General features: G+C 36.8%; 1 protein-coding gene across 4 annotated transcripts in view; it reads right to left on the reverse strand.

The window, feature by feature from the left end:
• PTPN21 (protein tyrosine phosphatase non-receptor type 21) overlaps positions 1–18,367 on the reverse strand; it is a 139,362-nt gene that overhangs the window by 24,862 nt on the left and 96,133 nt on the right. For all 4 annotated transcript variants that reach the window (XM_077123262.1, XM_077123264.1, XM_077123263.1 and 1 more), the window contains 2 exons: positions 2,269–2,329; positions 1,456–1,540 (listed from right to left, as the gene is read on the reverse strand). In XM_077123262.1, coding sequence (XP_076979377.1) covers positions 1,456–1,540; positions 2,269–2,329 — 146 coding nt within the window. The remainder of the gene's footprint in view (positions 1–1,455; positions 1,541–2,268; positions 2,330–18,367) is intronic.

Consider the following 18,367-nt stretch of genomic DNA (forward strand, 5'->3'; position numbering starts at 1 on the left):
GGTGGAGGGAGAATCCAGAATACAGTGCCAGAGAAAATGGAAAGAGAGATTCTCAAGGGAACAATGTTTAGATTTGGTGGTGAGGAGGGTCTCTGGGGTGCTGGGACCTCTGAGACAGTAGCTTTTCTAGAGGAACAGAGGCAGAAGGAACAAGGGGGTAATCAACAAGTAGCTGTAACACAGAGATTACCCCTGGAAAAAGTGAAGAGCTAAAGGAAAGGAAAAAATAACTCAAACTACAGTTTTCAGAGAAGAGAGGAAAAAATCTTAGGCTGTTTACAGACTTAGGACAAAGAATGAGTAGCCTCGGAGAGGTGAACAATGCAGAGAAGAGTCTTGTCTCAGAGGAGGAAGGGGCTAGGGTGGCAAGTATCACACAACGGCAGGGTGAGATGCGGGAAAGATAAAGAAGATATAAAACCATCATGTGGTAGACACTCTCAGAGGTCACAGTCCAAGTCACTGCTCCCCTCGTGCCCACTTCACTGCTCTGACACTCTCATCTTATGCATAAGGCCTAGCACAATCAATGCAGCCACAGGGCCACCTTCTGGTCTCTGCTCATCATCTCCTACCAGTTCCCATGAAGAAGTCCAACTGGACGACTCTGCTCTCCAAACACCCCCCTCCCTAATGCTGCACCACAGATTTCACTGTCCCCCAGTACCAGAAGCAGAAATTCCAATCAAGGTCCCACTTCTCTTTCTATCTTTGGAAAAACACCTACTTTAAAGGTCCAGAAATCTCTTCTCAATCTCACCAGCATGCTGAGAGCTGTTCTTCCACTGAAAGGCACAACAATTGCTTGTTCTCTCTTCAAAACAATCACGCTTTCCTTGTATTCAAATTATTTGTGCACTTGTTTTATCTCCCATTACTAGATTCTAAGTCTCTTAAGATAAGGAATTACTCATCTGCATAAATCTCCTTGGCCTTTAGTAGAATCACGTATACAAAATAGGGAGTATATACCTATTAAATGAATGTCTGAGATTCAACTTTGGAAGTGCCATTCTTAAATTCAGTTCCCTAAAGTAATCACTTGAAAACTATAGAAACAAAATATTTAAATCTTTACAATGGAAAGGTCTCAGGCAAGGAAAAAACAAAAATGATTCTGAGATACCTTCAACCAGAAAGCAAGGAAGCACTCAGGTAGGTGGAGGTATATTAAAGGACATAGAAGCCAGCCTGAAAGAGCTTCCATTGGCCAAATTTGGGATCACTGATCATTAAAATTTGATACTGCCTATTTCTACACATGTCTAAGAAACTGAATCTAAAGGTTTCTTCTTCTATGAATCTAAGATGGCTATAATCATGATGCTAATTTGGTTGTTAATTCAGCTTGGGTTACAATTTTGGGTGTAAATATCCTGACACCAAGATCTCCAAGTCTTCACAGATTTATCAATATGGAAAATTTATAAGGCATTTAGAAATAGTGTACTTTACCTTGGGAAGAAGTATATGGTTCTGTATAATGTCCATTATAATGCAGCTGGGGTGGAGGAGGCATCACATAGGGCTGGGGTTTAGGCTAAGAAATGGAAAGTTGGAAACAAGGTTAAAGTATGTTGCCAATGGAATATATAGAAAGAAATTCTCTGTTCGTTTATTTCTCTCCATTAAAAAAACCCTAAAGAAGCTTAATATATTACATACGGAAAGTAACCATTAAGACACTAGGGCCCTTACCATTATCTATCACTTCCTATATTTCGCTGTACGGTAATGACAAGCCTTTCACACGGATACCAAGGACACTAGCAAAACAAAACAATTAACATCCAAAAATTTCAGAGCAAAAAGAGATGGACCCAAATTTCCTGAGTTCTTCCATAAATATTTAAATATAAGAGGCTTTTATGTAGTATATTTAATCTAACCTTATTAAAGAAAGTCATCTAATATTTCATTTCTTTCTTTCTTTTTTGTATGGGCAGGCACCAGGGATTAAACCCCAGTCTCCGGCATGGCAGGCGAGAGAACTCTGCCTGCTAAGCCACCACGACCAGCCCTCTAATATTTTAAATAGTCAAAAGAGTAACATAATCAGTATGAGGTTGGACCTGACATTTAAACATATGTAATATAATAATATAAATACTAGATTGGACCTAAGAGTTATAACTATTTCTTTGGCTTAAAACAATCAAATATCAGCCCACTTCATGGTTCAAACTCAAAACTACCAAAAGCATATTTTATGAAGAAAAATGGCATTGCTAAAAGAAAAAAGGCAATCATATTTTTCCTTTTTCTTACCAGAGACATCCTTGAAGAAGACCTCCTCCTAACTGGGTTCACTGTGACAGCCTGAGTTTGCCTATAAAAATAAGACATGTCTTTGAGAACAGTCTGTTATATAGCTATACAATCTTCTTAATTCTACCAATGCAAATTAAGGTACAGAAAGACAACATGATAAAATCTTCTAGAGAAAAAATGAAAAAGCAAAACAATCACAACTTAGAAAAAAGAAAGGAGATCCTCTGTCCTCACTTGAACCTCAGTCCATTCCAGCTGCTCTGACCCCTCAGACAACACTTTGGGGTTGGAGCCTCCTCATGAAGCATCAGTCACCTGGACTAAGACAGATTGCCAGAAGTGTGCTTTCCTGAACCATCCAGGTAAAACCTTTGGGGTGGCCACAAGCAGGGAAGAAAGGAGACAAGCCTACATCACCCACAAACTCATCCCAGGATAAGCAGAATTCAGTGTCAATGCATCTCTCCTGTGAACCTGTGTTAGCACTGAACTTCTCCACTAACAGTCCTGAGGAGTGACCATCAACTCTTAGCCCAGAAGCGTGAAGCAACAGAAACTGCTTTTAACTAGATGTCTATTAACCACAGACTATAAATATAATGAAGAGATAAACTTCCAATTTTAGTAACTTAAGAATCTATATTTTCAAATTAGGGAAAACAAAAACGTGGAAAATTTGAAGGAGTAAGCTCATGATAATCCATTCTGCATTTCTTTGTAAGAAACATCTCTCTGATTGGTTTTAAAAAGTAATACAACAGAGGAGACTTTTGTTGCCAACCAAGATAATGTGTTATGGATTAGATTTATCTTCTCACCCTAAACAACTAAAAACTAGGGGAAAAGCCCAAAACAAAACAGTTTTCAAACACTGAAAATCAAGGATTGCAGAACAGTGAATCCTGAAAAGGGGGAGGAAATGAGGTAAGCCCTATGATTGCCCCAGTTTACTGTCTGAATAGTTTCCAGCTTGCAGCCAAAGGAAGGAGAATCTAGCCATAAACTAAAGGCTGCTTTTGTCCTGCTTAAATCATCTTAACAGCAAGTCTCAAAATGGAATTCCAAGTAATTCAACTATGTTCCAGAATAAAGCTCAAAGTTATCTAAAGGAATATAACAATGTCAAATACCCAATGAGATAAAATTCACAATGTCTAGAATCCAATAAAACAAAACAGGCATGCACAGAAACTGGAAAATATAATGCATAAAAAAGAGAAAACTCAATCAAAACCAAAATAACAGATAATAATAGTGGCAGACAACAATGTTAAAGCATCTATTATAACAATATCCTACATGTTCAATAAAATAGAGGAAAACATAAGTAATGTTGAGGAGAGGCATGAAAGATAAAAAAAGGTCCAAAATGAACATGTAGGGATGAGAAACACAATGTCCCATATGAAAAATATACTAGATGGGACTGATTATACCAGATGGGCTCTTTCTCCTGGATTTTCTTCTAGATGGGATCTATTAATTAAATATAATAGATTAGAAAAGATCAGTGCAAATGAAGACAAAGTGACAGAAACAACTCAAAATGAAACACTGGAAGAAAAGTGACCAAAAATGAACAGGCCATTAGTGAGCTGTGGAACAACTTCATAGACCTTTTGAAAGTAAGTGTAAGTGAAATTTTAGAAAGAGGTTGGGGTGGAGGAGGCACAAACATATCTGAAGAAATAATGGTTAAAAAATGTCCATACTTGATGCAAACTATTAACTAAAAGAACTAAGAATCTCAATAAGCCTCAAGCAAAAGAAATATGAATAAAGCTATATCAAGTAGTATCAAATTGCTTAAAACCCATAATAAAGAGAAAATCTTACAAGTAGCTTACAAAATCTTACAAGTGTTGCATCCAGACAAATAAAGATAAGAACATAGGAGACCTTTCATTGGAAACAATACCAACCAAAAGTCAATAGAGCAATACCTGAAATTATAGAAAGAAAAAATTCAATGTAAAATTAAAATGCAAAGGCAAAACAAGGGCTTTTTCAGTCATACAAAAGCTACAAAATTTCAACATTTACAGCCCTATACTACCAAGACTATTAAAGGAATCCCTTTCCTTTATCAAAGGAAAATGATTGCAAATATAAACCTGGGTTTATACAAAGGAATAAATAGCACTAGAAATGTTAAATATACTAGAAAAACATATTTTCTTATTTTTTTGGTCATTTTAAATTATAATCTACCACTTAAAGAAAAAAAAATATATGGTGGGGTTTATAAAAAAAAATGTAGAAGCAAAATGTATGATGACAATAGTACAAAGGCTGGGAAAGAGGAAATGTAAGTGTATTATAGGTTGTTATACTATATATAAAGTGGTATAATATTGTTTGAATTTAGATTATGGTAAATCCAAGTGGTATACAGCAAATCATTTTTTAAAAAAGAGGCATGGCTAAATAAGTGAAAAAAAAGCAATAACATGGACTCATAAAAAATAATCCAGAAGAAAGCAGAAAAAGAAGAAAATACAAAGAACAACTGGGACAAATAAAAAAAAAAAGGAAGACAGTAGATGTAAACCAAATCATATTAATAACTATATTAAATGTAAATGGTTTAAGCATCCTAATTAAAAGTAGAGACAGTCAAACTGGATAAAAAGGTAAGACTCACAATATGTTGCCCACAAAACAAAAAAACAATTTAAATAAAACATACAAATAGACCTCAATAAGCCAATCACAAGTAAAGAGATTAGATTAGTCATCAAAAACCCACCAACAAAGAAATGTTCAAGACTCAGCTTCACAGGTGATTTCTACCAATCATTTCAAGAAGAATTAATATCAGTCCTGTTCAAACTCTTCCAAAAAACTGAAGAGGAAGGAATACTACCTAGGTCATTCTGTGAAGCCAAAGAATGCCAAAGCCAGAGAAAGATACTACAAGAAAAGTGCAGAACAATCTCTCTGATGAATATAGATATTAAAAAAGTCCTCAGCAGAATGCTTGCAAACTGAGTCCAAAAACACACTGGAAGAATTGTGTACCATGATTGGGTGGGTTTTATGCCAGGTGTGCAGGGGGAGGCTCAACATAAGAAAATAAATTGACATAATACACCACAATGGCAAATTGAAGGGCTAGAACAACATTATCATACCAACTGACACGAAGGAGGCATTGGACGGGATCTAGCATTGTCTCTTGACAAAATGCTCCAAAGGATAGGAGTGGGCGGGGGGGACTTCCTCAAAAGGCATGTGTGAAAGGCCTGCAGCTAGTATTGTGCTCAATGGTGAAGGACAGAAGGCTTTACCTCTGGGATCTGGAATGGGACAGGGATGCCCACTGTCAAACTGTTGTTATTCAATACTGTACCAAAAGTTCTAGCCAGAGCAGTAGAAACAGAAGAGAAATGGAAGGCATTCAAGTTGAAGAGGGACAGGTAAGACTTTCATTATTTGTAGATGACATGATCCTATGTTTGTAAAGTCCCAAGGGAACTACAGCAAAGCTGCTGGAGCTGATGAGTTCAGCAGGATGGCAGGATACAGGATCAACATGCAAGCATCAGTGGTGTCTTTACAATAATAATGGCCAATTTGAGGAGGAAATTAAGAAAAAAATTCCATTTACAGTAGCATCTAAGAGAATCAAATATCTAGGAATGAATTTAGCCAGGGATGTGAAGAGCCTGTATTCAGAAAACTGTAAGATATTGTTGAAGGAGATCAAAGAGGGCCTAGTTCCAATCAAAATTCCAATGGCCTACTTTGAAGAGACAGAAAAGCTGATTATCAAATTTATTTGGTGGTGGGGCACTGAATAGCCAAAAACATCTTGAAAAAGAAGAATGAGGTTGGAGGACTCACACTTCCTGACTTTGAAGCATGTTGCAAAGCTATGGGGGTCAACACCGCATGGTCCTAGCATGGAGACGGACACATTGATCAGTGGAACTGAGTTGAGATTTCAAAGAGAGACCTGCACATTTATGGTCAGTTGACCTTTGACAGGGCAACTGAGTCCACTCAACTGGGACAGGGCAGTCTCTTCAGCAAGTGGTGCTGGGAGAACTCGATTCCCATGCCCAAATGAAGGAGGACCCCTTTCTCACACGTTTTACAAAAATTAATGCAAAATGGATCAAGGACCTGAGTATAGGAGCCAGGGCCATGAAATTCCTGGAGAAAAATGGAGGGAGGCACCTTCAAGATCTTGTGGCAGGCAGCAGTTTCGTAGTCCTTACACCCATGGCATGGGCAATAAAGGAAAGAGTATATAAATTTGACCTCCTTAAAACGGAAAACTTTTGTACTTCAGAGGACTTTTTCAAAAGGGTGAAGAGTGCTACTGAATGGGAGAAAATATTTGGAAGCAACATATGCAATAAGGGTTTAATGTCCAGAATATATGAAGAAATTCTACAACAGTGCATAGACATATTCCAGAAAGGAAATACAAATGGATAGGGAGCACATAGGAAGGTGCTCAATATCACATATTCTGGGGCAGTGCAAATACAGACCACAATGAGGTATTATTTCACACCTACTAGAATGGCCACTATTAAATAAACAGAAAACTACAAGTGTTGGAGAGGATGTGGAGAAATAGGAACATTTACTCACTGCTAGTGGTAATATAAAATGGCAGCAACTGTAGAAAATAGTGTGGCAGTTCCTCAGGAAGCTCAGCATAGAACTGCCATACTATCTGGCAATCTCACTACTAGGTATATATTCGGAATATGAACAGACATTTGTACACCAGTGTTCATAGCAGCATTTTCACAATTGCCAAAAGATGGAAATAACACAAGTGTCCATCAATGATGAATGGATAAAAAAAAAATGTGGTATATACATATGATGGAATACTATTCAGCTCTAAGAAATAATGAAGTACTGATGCATGCAACAACATGGATGAAACTTGAGAACATTACGTTGAGTGAAATAAGTCAGACATAAAAGGACAAATATTGCATGATCTTACTAAAATGAACTAAATATAATAAGCAAATGTGTGGAGTTAATGTCTAGAATATTGGTTACCAGAATATAAAATAAGTGTAGAGAATGGGGAGTTGATGCTTAATTTGTGCAGAATTTTTCATAAGGTTGACTGTAAACGTCTGGAAATAGATGGAGGTGATGACAGCACATTATTGTGAGTATGACTGACAGTGCTGAATTGTGTGTGTGAACATGACTGGAGGTGGGGAGGGAGCGTATGTTTGTTAAGCTGCCAGAATGCAATGTATCAGTAATGGAATGGCTTTTAAAAAGGGAATTTAATAATTACAAGTTTACAGTTCTAGTGCCAAGAAAATGTCCAAACTAAGGCATCCAGAGAAAAACTCCTTGGCTCAAGGAAGGGTGATCTGGGAAGGCATGCAGCTGGCATATGCCGGTCCTTGTTCTCGGTTCCATTGCTTCCAGCTTCTGATGCCAGTGGCTTCCTCTCTAAGAGTCTGTGGGCCTTCAGTTAGCTGCTCTAGGACACAACTCCGGGTTTCATCTCTTAGCTTAGCATTTGCCAGGGACACAGATTTCTTCTTGTTGGGTTCTGGCTATTTCTGTGAGTCCTTGTTTAGCAGCCAGGCTATTCCTGTCTTGATCTCCAAATATCTACATCGGCTCTCTCTGTTGGCTCTGAAGCAACTGTTCTCTAAAATCTTTCCCCTTTTAAAGACTCTAGTAAGCTAATCAAGAACCACCTTGAATGGGTAGAGTCACATTTCCTAATCAAAAGGCCACACCTACAATTGGGCATGCCACATCTGTGGGGTGAAAATCTCATCAAAAGGTCATGCCCACAACTGGGAGCATTAAATCTCTGTGAAGATAACCTAATCAAAAGTTTCTGCCTCACATTATTGAATCAGGATTAAAAGAAACAGCTGCCCCCACAAGATTAGATCAGGACTGAAACGTGGTTTTTCTGGGGTACGTAATTGCTTCAAACAGGCACGGGGTGGGGGGTGGAGTTTGAGGTGTGTATGTCACTGGAGAGAAGGCTGGAGGATGAAATATGGACGTATGACATGGTGAACTCTGTTGTGGACGACAAAGATGGTTGACAGTGAAGGTATAAGAATGTCCTTTCATGAACTGGAGCAAACATGTGACACTATTGCAGGGTGTTGATAACAGGATGGTATATAGGAAGGAGTGTGTCTGGTGTGGACTGTGGACTATAGTTAGCAGTAGTATTGTAATATTCTTCCATGAGTTGTGGCAGGGGTCCAGACCAATGCTGGATGTCAGTAATGGAGGGGCGGGGTAGGAGTATGGAATATTTCTTTTCTGAAGCGATGAAAATGTTCTAGGATTGAGGTGTGGTGATGAGGGTACAGCTCTGTGATTATGCTGACTGTCATTGATTGTACATATTCAATAGACTGTATAGTGCTTGAATAAAACAGCTTTTAAAAAAAGTACAAATAGGTTAAAAATAAAAGAATAGAAAAAGATATACCATGCTAACACAAGTCAAAAGAAACCTGGAGTAGCTATATTTATATCAGACTAAGTAGATTTTAAAGAACGTGGCCAGGAATAAAGAAGATCAATTCATAATGATAAAGGAGGCAACTCATCAATAAGACATAATCCTAAATGTTTATGCATAGAATAACAAAGCTTCTAAATACACAAAGCAAAAACTGATAGAACTAAAGGGAGAAATAGATGAATTCACAATTATACTTACAGATTCAATATCCAGACTTTCAGTAATAGAACAAGTAGACAGAAAATCCACAAGACTACAAAAGTTTTGAACAACACTATCAACCAACCTGTAATCGAGATATCAGGATTTTAAGGGATGAATTTGATTACTGAATCATTATATGGATATTCCTTTTTGCTTTCTGGCATATTGGAATAGATATGTAATCTACAAGAAAGTGTAATCCAGCTTTCTTGATCTCTTATAATGATTATACAGCCTTTATCTTGCAAAACCCTTGTGACTAATCTTCATTTATACCTAGCTGTCCAGTTTTTTCAACTTTAGAGTCTTGTAATCACTAAAAACAGCCCATAATGTTTATTAATGAAAGGTCTTCGGTCAGCCCAACACTAACCCACACCAAGTCCAAAGTTATCTTGATAACCGAGACTGTTTAACCAAAGTGGGCCTGCCTGACACGTACAGTAGCTTAGACTTTAACCTATAAGTCACCTATACCTCGTTCTGCCATTTTCTTACATACATTCTGTGACTAAGCATGTAATCAATCTGTGTATACGTAATAATTAGATCACCTCTAATTACAATATCAGGGCCCTCTGTGCTACGATCCTAAACCCTGCCCATCTTTCTCTCTCATAAAACTATCAGAATTACTGCAGTTTAGGGAGACAGATTTTTGGCCAACTGGCCATCAGCTCTCCTACCATGCACCTAGCAATAAATTCTTTCTCTCTTTGTAGCCCTGGTGTCCCAGGAATTGGTTATTGAGTGTATTAGTCAAAATAATCCATGGCCTTTGTCTAGTAGTAACAGACTTAACTTAAATGACATTTATAGAAAATGTCACCTAACAACAGAACACATTCTTTTCAAGTGTACATGGAACATTTACCATGAGAAACCATGTTTTAAATCAAAAAGCAAGTTTCCAAAAATTTTAAAGGATGCAAATCAAAGTATGTTTCCTGACCACAATGAAATTAACTTAGAAATGAATTTAAAAACCTGGAAAATCTCTAAATATCTGAAAACTAAAAAGCACACTTTGAAATAATCCAAGGGACAAATAGGAAATCACACAAAACTAGAAAATACTTTTAACTGAATGAAAATAAAACACAAACTAAAATTTGTGGAATGCAGCCAAAGAGGCGCTTAATGGAAAACTTACAGCACTAAATTAACTGGAAAAGAGGAAAGATCTCAAATTAATGGCCTATAGTGCCACATTAAAAGAACTAGAAAAGGAAGAGCAAATTAAACTTGAAAGAGTATTAGAAAGGAAAAAATAAAGATAGGAGCAGAAAGCAATAAAGTAGAAAATAGAAAAATAGAGAAAAATAAAAGAAAACAAAAAAAAAATGTAAAAAACTCTGGCCAGACAAATGAGGAGAAAAGGGAGAAGAATGAGAAAGGGGACATCACTAAAGGCCCAAATATATTAACAGTATAAAGGAATACCATGAACAACTTTAAGCCAAAAAATTTGATACCTTAAATGAAATGGGCACTTTCGTTGTATTGTAAACTACCAAATCTCATTCAAGAAAAAACAGATAATCTGAATAGTTCTATTAAAGAAATTGAACCTGTAGTTCCCACAAATTATGTGTCAGGTCCAATTGGCTATATTGGTGACTTCTGTCAAACATTTAAGGAAGAAATAATACCAACTCTACAGAAATTCTTTAGGAAATTGAAGAGGAGGGCCAACATCTTCTGAAGGATTACCCTGATATCAAATCAAACAAAGATATTACAAAGAGAGAGAGAGAGAAAAAAAAGTCAACTGTAATGATAAAAAAAAAAAAACAACAAATATTTATTCCTTCTAGCTTCCTATATTTTGAAGTGGCCAGAAGGAAAATCTGAGAGGATTGTATAGTAGCCCACGACAAACTCTGGGATCTGTCCTATAACTACTTGTTGAAGAGTGCATTGAAAACAATTACTTCTTTCTTTCTTTGCTTTGTATATATGTTATATTATACAATAAAAAAGTTTAAAAAACATGGATAAAAAGTAAATAATAGGCGGATAAGGGCTAAAATATATTGGGTAGATTAAAATACTAGTGGTCAATGAGAGGGAGGGGTAAGTGATATAGAATAGATGAGTTTGTTCTTTTTACTTTTTATTTCTTTTTCTGGAGTGATGCAAATGCTTTAAAAATGATCATGGTGATGAATACAAAACTATGCGATGATATTATAAACCACTGATCGTATACCATGTGTAGACTGTATGATGTATGTGAAGATTTCTCAATATAAATATTAAAAAGAAAAAAAAACACCCACAGACCAGTATCTCTCATGAATAAACTTTAAAAATTCTTAAAATTTTAGCAAATCAAAGCAACTGATATTTTGAAATGATAATACATCATTACAAAGTGGAAATTATCCCAAGAATGTAAAGTGGGTTCAACATTCAAAAAAATCAATGTCATTCACCAAGTTAAGAGACTAAAGGAAAAATCCTGTATGATCATCTCAATAGGAACATAAAAACATTTTTTAACATTCAACAATCATTCATGAGAAAAACTCTTAGAGACCAAGACATAGACAGGAACTTCCTCAATCTACCAAAAACCTACTATTGCTAACATTAGACTCTATGGTGAAAGATGGAATGAGCTCTCTTGAAAGTCAGGAAGAAGCCAAGGCTGTAACTCTTACCATTCAACATTGCACTTGAGGTCCTAGTCAGTGCAATAAGGCAAAAAAGAAAAAAAAAAAAAGCATCCAGATTACAAAGAAAGACAAACTGTTTCTTTCTTTTTACATGGGCAGGTACCGGGAATCGAACCTGGGTCCTCTGGCATGGCAGGCAAGCATTTTTGCCTGCTGAGCCACCGTGGCCCGCCCGACAAACTGTTTCTATACACAGATGACATGACTAAAAATTCCAGAGAATCTAAAAAACTGTTACTAGAATTAAAAATTGAGTTTAGTAAGGTTACAGGACACAGGATCAATATACAAAAATTCATTGTATTCCTACATATTTATCAGTGAGCAAATGGAAATTCAATTTAAAAAAACACCATTTACAATAGGACCAAAAAACATGAAATACTTGGTATAAATCTATTATAATACATGCATGATATATACACTGACAACCACAAAATACTGATGAAATAAAGAAAGAAACCATGTTCATAGATTGGAAGTATCAGTTTTGTTAAGATGCCAGTTCTCCTTAAACCAACCCATAGATTCAACACAATTCCAATAAAAACCTTAAAAGAAATTTTTGCAGGTACAGACAAGCTGTTCCAAAATTGATAGGAAAAGACAAAGCAAGAAGATAGCCAAAACAAGTTGAAAAAGAACAAAGTTGGAGGGCTAACAATACCTGATTTCCAGACTGACCATAAAGCTACATTAATCAAGACAGTGTGGTTTGGTGAAAAAATATATAGAGATTAGTAGAACAGAATAAAAAGTCCAGAAATAGACCAGCACATATATGGTCAATCAATTTTGACAAAGGTGTAAAGGAGTAAATGGATAATAAACCTAAATGTAATATACAAAACTTCTAGAAACTTCAGTGGAAGAATGGCTTTGCCTTCCTGAGTACCAGTATGGGGGATTGGGAGGAGCGTCAAAGGATACAAACGTCCTGGGTTCCAACAACAGAGTATGGTTCACTAATTTATAACCAAAGCAGGTGCTTGCTCACTTCATATTTCTTTAAATATTGCTCTCATTGTACATATTGTTAAAATGTACAGGAATCAGAAAGACTGGTTAAGGTACTGTGCTGAATTACATTTTCGTTATTAAAAAATGTAACAGAGGGACAATGCATGTGATCCTTTCTCTTGGGATCACAGAGACTTATCATTCGCCATCTAGCCAGTGCCAAGGGTGAAAGCAAGACTCTTAAAAGAGCCCTTCAATCCAAGGCCACAAATGATGGGATCATTAGGATCCATATTGAAGAGAAAGTCACTTATTTCCAGGAAGGAAATTCTGCCTTCTGATGCTTTTTAAGAAATGCCATTTGCTTCATATTGAACAACTTCAAATTACAAAGAATATTAAGGAGTGTTGACTGACATTTATTAGGCAACTGGGCATTTTTAATTATTCATACCATGTTCCATCTTTGAATAAACAATTAGGTTAAAAAAAAAAACCCAAGAAATAGAAAAGTCCATTTCTGGACTGTTGAGAAATAGAAATAGAAGTACTTCTTTTCTTATCGTAAATAAGATCTAGGTTTTGATGACAATTTGTTAGGTAATTTCATCAAAACACTTTAAAAAAATCTTTTACCATCTACTTCTGGCTCACAGAGTTTATATGATAGACAATTACCGATTACAAAGTATCTTGAGACCTTTGGTTATAGTCTTCTAAGGACTAATTACTAGAAAATCGATAATCACAAAGTGAAAACTCAATCCGTTTAATCAGTAAATTTACCATAATAGACATAGGATCTCATAAATTAACATTATTCTTAGCATTCTTTTATCTTATATTCAAATCCTGAACACTGACTTATTTTTAAAAGGCTTTTGAAATAAAAATTGTCTCTCTGAAATAAAAGACAACTAGCACTTATGTGAAACTTAACATCAGGTAAACACAGTTGTATTCAACTATTTGAAACTTGATTTTTTGAAGTGTTTTCTTTAATATCTCTTTTCATTATCTTTGGAATTTTCATGATTGATAAAAACTAAATGACTCTTTTCCAAAGGAGGCTCCATTCTGCCAATATTTATGTTAATCAACAATCAAAAATGAATGTTAATTCCACTAGGAAAAAAAAGTACCAATATCAGTTGGTAAAGCACTATAGAATCCTAACTGAGGCTTCCTTCATGAAACAAGTCTGCATGGTGTGTCTGGGCTTTTATGTTTTGAACATTCCTTAACCACATATGATTATTTTATATTACCTAAAACTAGTGTTCAATGTCCAGAATTGGAAGGCAACTGCATTTGGAAGCCTTGAAATTCACTTTTCCTTTAGTTATTCTCCATTGTCAGGGTTTAGGCAAACAGTCTTCTGAAGCTTGTCTTCAGTCCCTCAGAGACTGTCTGAGGGACTGAACCTTTGTTTTAATTTTATACTATAAAATTCAGAAATTTGAGAAAAATCGTTGCTGATAAAATCCCCTATCAGCAAAATCCAGCAATGCGTCCACCATTGCTCAGCCTGGGGTGAAAATAAAACTAAGGTGTGTTAAACCCCAAACCTAAAGATTTGCTAGGGGCACAGACAGCAGCTTGCACGTGGGATTGTCTCTGCCAGCCCCCTGCTGAGGCACCTCGTGTGGAAATGAACACTGCCCGATCCAGAGGCTGGTTCTGATAAACACGAAACAAAACAGTACATCTTCAACCAGTCAAAGTGTTTGAGCTGAGACAGGCTTGCCATTCTGGTTTGAGCTGAGGCAGGTTAGTCATCCAAATATCCTAATCTCCTCTTTCTTCTTGGCAATGTTCTTGTGAAGGCAGTTTTATTTTAGGATCAGCTATCCTAACCTTAGTACACGAGAGAAAATGGTATAACGATATAGTTTCCCAGAATTTGGGGGGCAGTTACTATGCCGATGGGTGCTGCTAAAAATGACAGCTTAAGAACTCTTAGAAAAAATCACTGGAATGTCTACACTGAGGGAGACCAAATTTTAAAAGACTGCTAGCCCAAGTAAAATAAATTATAGTATTAGTTATTGAAACTGCTAAGGACTGTACATGATTATCTCATGGAGCCACCACCTTATGAGGGAGGTATCATTATTATTCTGACTTTACAGATGAGGAAACTGATACTCAGAAAGATTAAATAAGTTGTTACTGGTTACGTGGTGAATAAGCAACAGAACTGACATTTGAACCTAGGCAGATCTGTCAGATCTCTGAGCCTAGACTCTTACCCACTGATTATCTGTTTGACCCCTAACCCATCCCATTCAATCTGCAAGCTTCATGGAGGCAACAGGACATATCTTGGTACCTGCAGTGCCTGGCTAGTGCTTGGTCCACAGGAAGCTCTCACATAATTACTGAACAAATGAATGACAATGAGAGAGGACTGAAGTTGATAATTACTACCAAGCATTTAGAGTTGAGTCCGTATTTGGAAGCATTTTCTGAATTTTGCTTTGTGAATTAGCTATCCTTCCTTTCTTATATATTCACAGCTAGTGAAAGAGGGTGATAATCTGATTAACAAAAAATGCACCGGATGGTGGAAATTCCTGTAAAATGTCTCAATGACTTTCCTTTTGAATTTACTATGATAAAGGTAAGGAAGAGCAAAAGCTCTCCTCCATTCCTAATGTAGGATAGGCCAGAGCTGTATGCCTTGGCTGTTCAAAGGTCAATGTTCTAGCTTTGGGACTCCTGCCCCAACTTATCTCCACTTCCACCCCCCTGCTTTCAGGTGCAATTACCTGGCATTGCAGACAGGGAAAGGGCAAAGCTGGAAGGCATCTCAGGTAACTGGAAGGTTCTCCTCTAGAGAAAGTCTCTTGTAACCTCTACCACTTGGCTTTGCAGGTTGGGGGGTACCAGTCTCCCCTCTCCCCCACACAGAGGGGAAAGAAAAGCCTACCAACAACCTCTCCAGATTCCTTTTCTCTCCCCAGTCTTTTTCTTGCATAAATTAGAGAGGTTGACTGTAGCATGACCTGTTCTGGGGCTTGCAGTGGGGTAAAGTGGCTGGAAGGAGCTTTTGACCTAACAGATTCAGAGTATTAACTCATGTATTTCCTAATCCAATCCTAAAAGGATGGTAAGTAAAGGTCCCAATACCCCCATTTTATAAATTAAATGAAGAGAGATTATGATCCATCTAATATTTTAAAAGCTGAAAACATGGGCAGGCCACGGTGGCTCAGCAGGCAAGAATGCATGCCTGCCATGCCAGAGGACCTGGGTTCAATTCCCAGTGCCAGCCCATGTAAAAAAAAAAAAAGCTGAAAACACCTGTGTGACTTTTTTTTAAAAAAAAAAAAAAAAAGATTATTCTGTCACCTAGAGCACCTTTGTTTAAAAAAATAGGGGGTGGGGCAAGACTACTGGATCATGTTATCCTATAAGTAGTAAAATATAAAGACATCTGGTCAAGATTAGAGAAATCACATAAGGCCATCCAAGACACTATATTCTGTATTGGACCAAGGGTGGGGGTTTGAGGAAACGTTCTAGGAGTGAAGTTTTCATTACTACACAAGTAGAATCTATCTCCTGAACCACTAGTCTGCCCCAGCCTGAACCAGGCTTCCAGAATGCACTGTCCAATTCCAGGGCTGATGTGGCTTTGCTATTTACCGCCCACACTTAAGTTTACCCATCGGACCATGAAAACAAGTTCTATCAATACTTTCAAAATCATTATAATATTATATGTGACTAAATACTCTGGGTTGAGAGTTTTAAAATAAATGGCTATAAATATTTAAAGGATCCTGTTTTATTATCCATCAAAATATTAAAAACTAAGCATTCATTTACTTTACATGGAGAATATTTACCCATAATGAAATAAATTAGTTTCCCACATATTAAAGGGCATCTCGTCCATCATAAATAATTACACAGGAATACTTAATGGAAATGGACTTCCATAATTTATTGTGTGTACAGCGATTAAAAACAAAATTTGGAAAAAAGCCCCTTAAAATACTTATTCCATTTATTACAAAACTTTGATTTCTTAGACTTCATTATTTATCACAAAGGAACATTATTTATTATTTTTCCTCTGAAATTAAAAATCATTATCAGGCAATTATTTGCCAAAACATTCTTTAAAACAAAACAAAACATTTAACTATCAAACGAATATAGATGTCTATTAGAAAGGGATATCTTACGGTTTACTCAAGATGATTGATTATTCACTATTTTCCAGAAGAGGAGTAAATAAATGGCTCAATTTTACCAACACTCAAACTTATGAAAGACTTTAAAATTACAAAAAGGCTGTGTTCCAACAGACGGTATATCTACTGCTTCAATCTCAGAAAATATTTCTGCATAGAAATAATAATCATGCATAGTTAGTTAGGCTGCCTACCCTAGCTGAGTAGCACCAATGAATCTAGCCACCAGGAGGTGTACTTTCATATACAAATGCACCTCAACCCTCACAGCTGGTGGAAAAGGATTCCCATACCTGGAATTTCTCCTCCCTGTGGGTCTACTGAGAGAAGGAGAAAGGGACTGGTGCTAATTGCTGGATGCTTGCCATAAATTGAGTGTCCTTGGCCACTTCTTTTCTTTTATTTTTTGAGTCCCAAAGACAGGATTCTCTGTTTTTCTTTGTACTATTGTTCCTGACAATAGTAGGTGCCTATAAAAGGAAAGCACTTCTACAGCCTTTCTCCTTCCTTGTTGGCCCTAAAGGGAAGATTTGAAGGTTTTTTTTTTTATTCCAATTTATAATCAGTAATAAAAAGAAATCAGACAAGGAATAAAAGGGATCTTCTCCCCTGGGAACTCCCATTCAGTCTCAGTCAAGCTTCCACCATTTATTAAATCCTTGCATACGGGCACCTTGACAGAGACACCAGGCACAAAGATGAACAAGTAGAGGCCTTGCCCTCAAAGAACATTGGACAAGACAGAAAATTAACTCCACATCAAAAGAACAGAGCCAAAATACTCTAATAATCTAGGACAGTGGCTCAGAGCAAGGCTCTAGTATCTCACTGCTCCCACATCCTATTTGCACAGCAGAAATAAGACACTTCACTTCTCTAAGTCTCTCTACCTTCATTTAAAAAGGGACAATAATAATTGTATCAAACAGGGTGGCTGCAAGATTGAAAGAGATAAAAACCTGCAGCATAATTCTTGATATATAACTAAACACTTACTGAATTATTGTTATGAAAGGTAGGAAAAAATCTGGACTTTAACAGCACTGAAATACATATATCTGAATGTGATTAAAAGGGGAAATATTGGGCTGTACATATGGTAACAGAATAAAAATGTTTTTAAAAGATCCATGGAATTATACTACACAGTGAACCTTAAGTTAAATCATGGTCGGTAATTAATAGTACAATTATAAAACTGTGCTATGATCAATTATAACAAATGTTCCACACCAATGCAAGGAGTTAATAGGGTGGTACACAGGAATCCTGTATTTTATGCATGATTGTTCTGTAAACCCACAACCTTTCTAATAAAGGAAAATAAAAAGTGGTACTGAGGACTAACAAACTAACTGCTCAGTGAAGCTCTGGGCAGCTGCATTTAAACTGGATCTTCAAGAATGACTAAGAGTCTGCTAGAGAAGGGGAAGATGGCTATCCCAGCAAAGGCCTGGGGCTGCAAGAGGTGGTAGCACGATAGAGACTGATGGGTTCTAGCAGCCAAGATCAAGGATTGGCTGGGCCAAGGGCAGGAGATGAGCCCATGATGG

Source organism: Tamandua tetradactyla, chromosome 12 (assembly GCF_023851605.1).
Source record: "Tamandua tetradactyla isolate mTamTet1 chromosome 12, mTamTet1.pri, whole genome shotgun sequence".
NCBI lineage: Eukaryota > Metazoa > Chordata > Mammalia > Pilosa > Myrmecophagidae > Tamandua > Tamandua tetradactyla.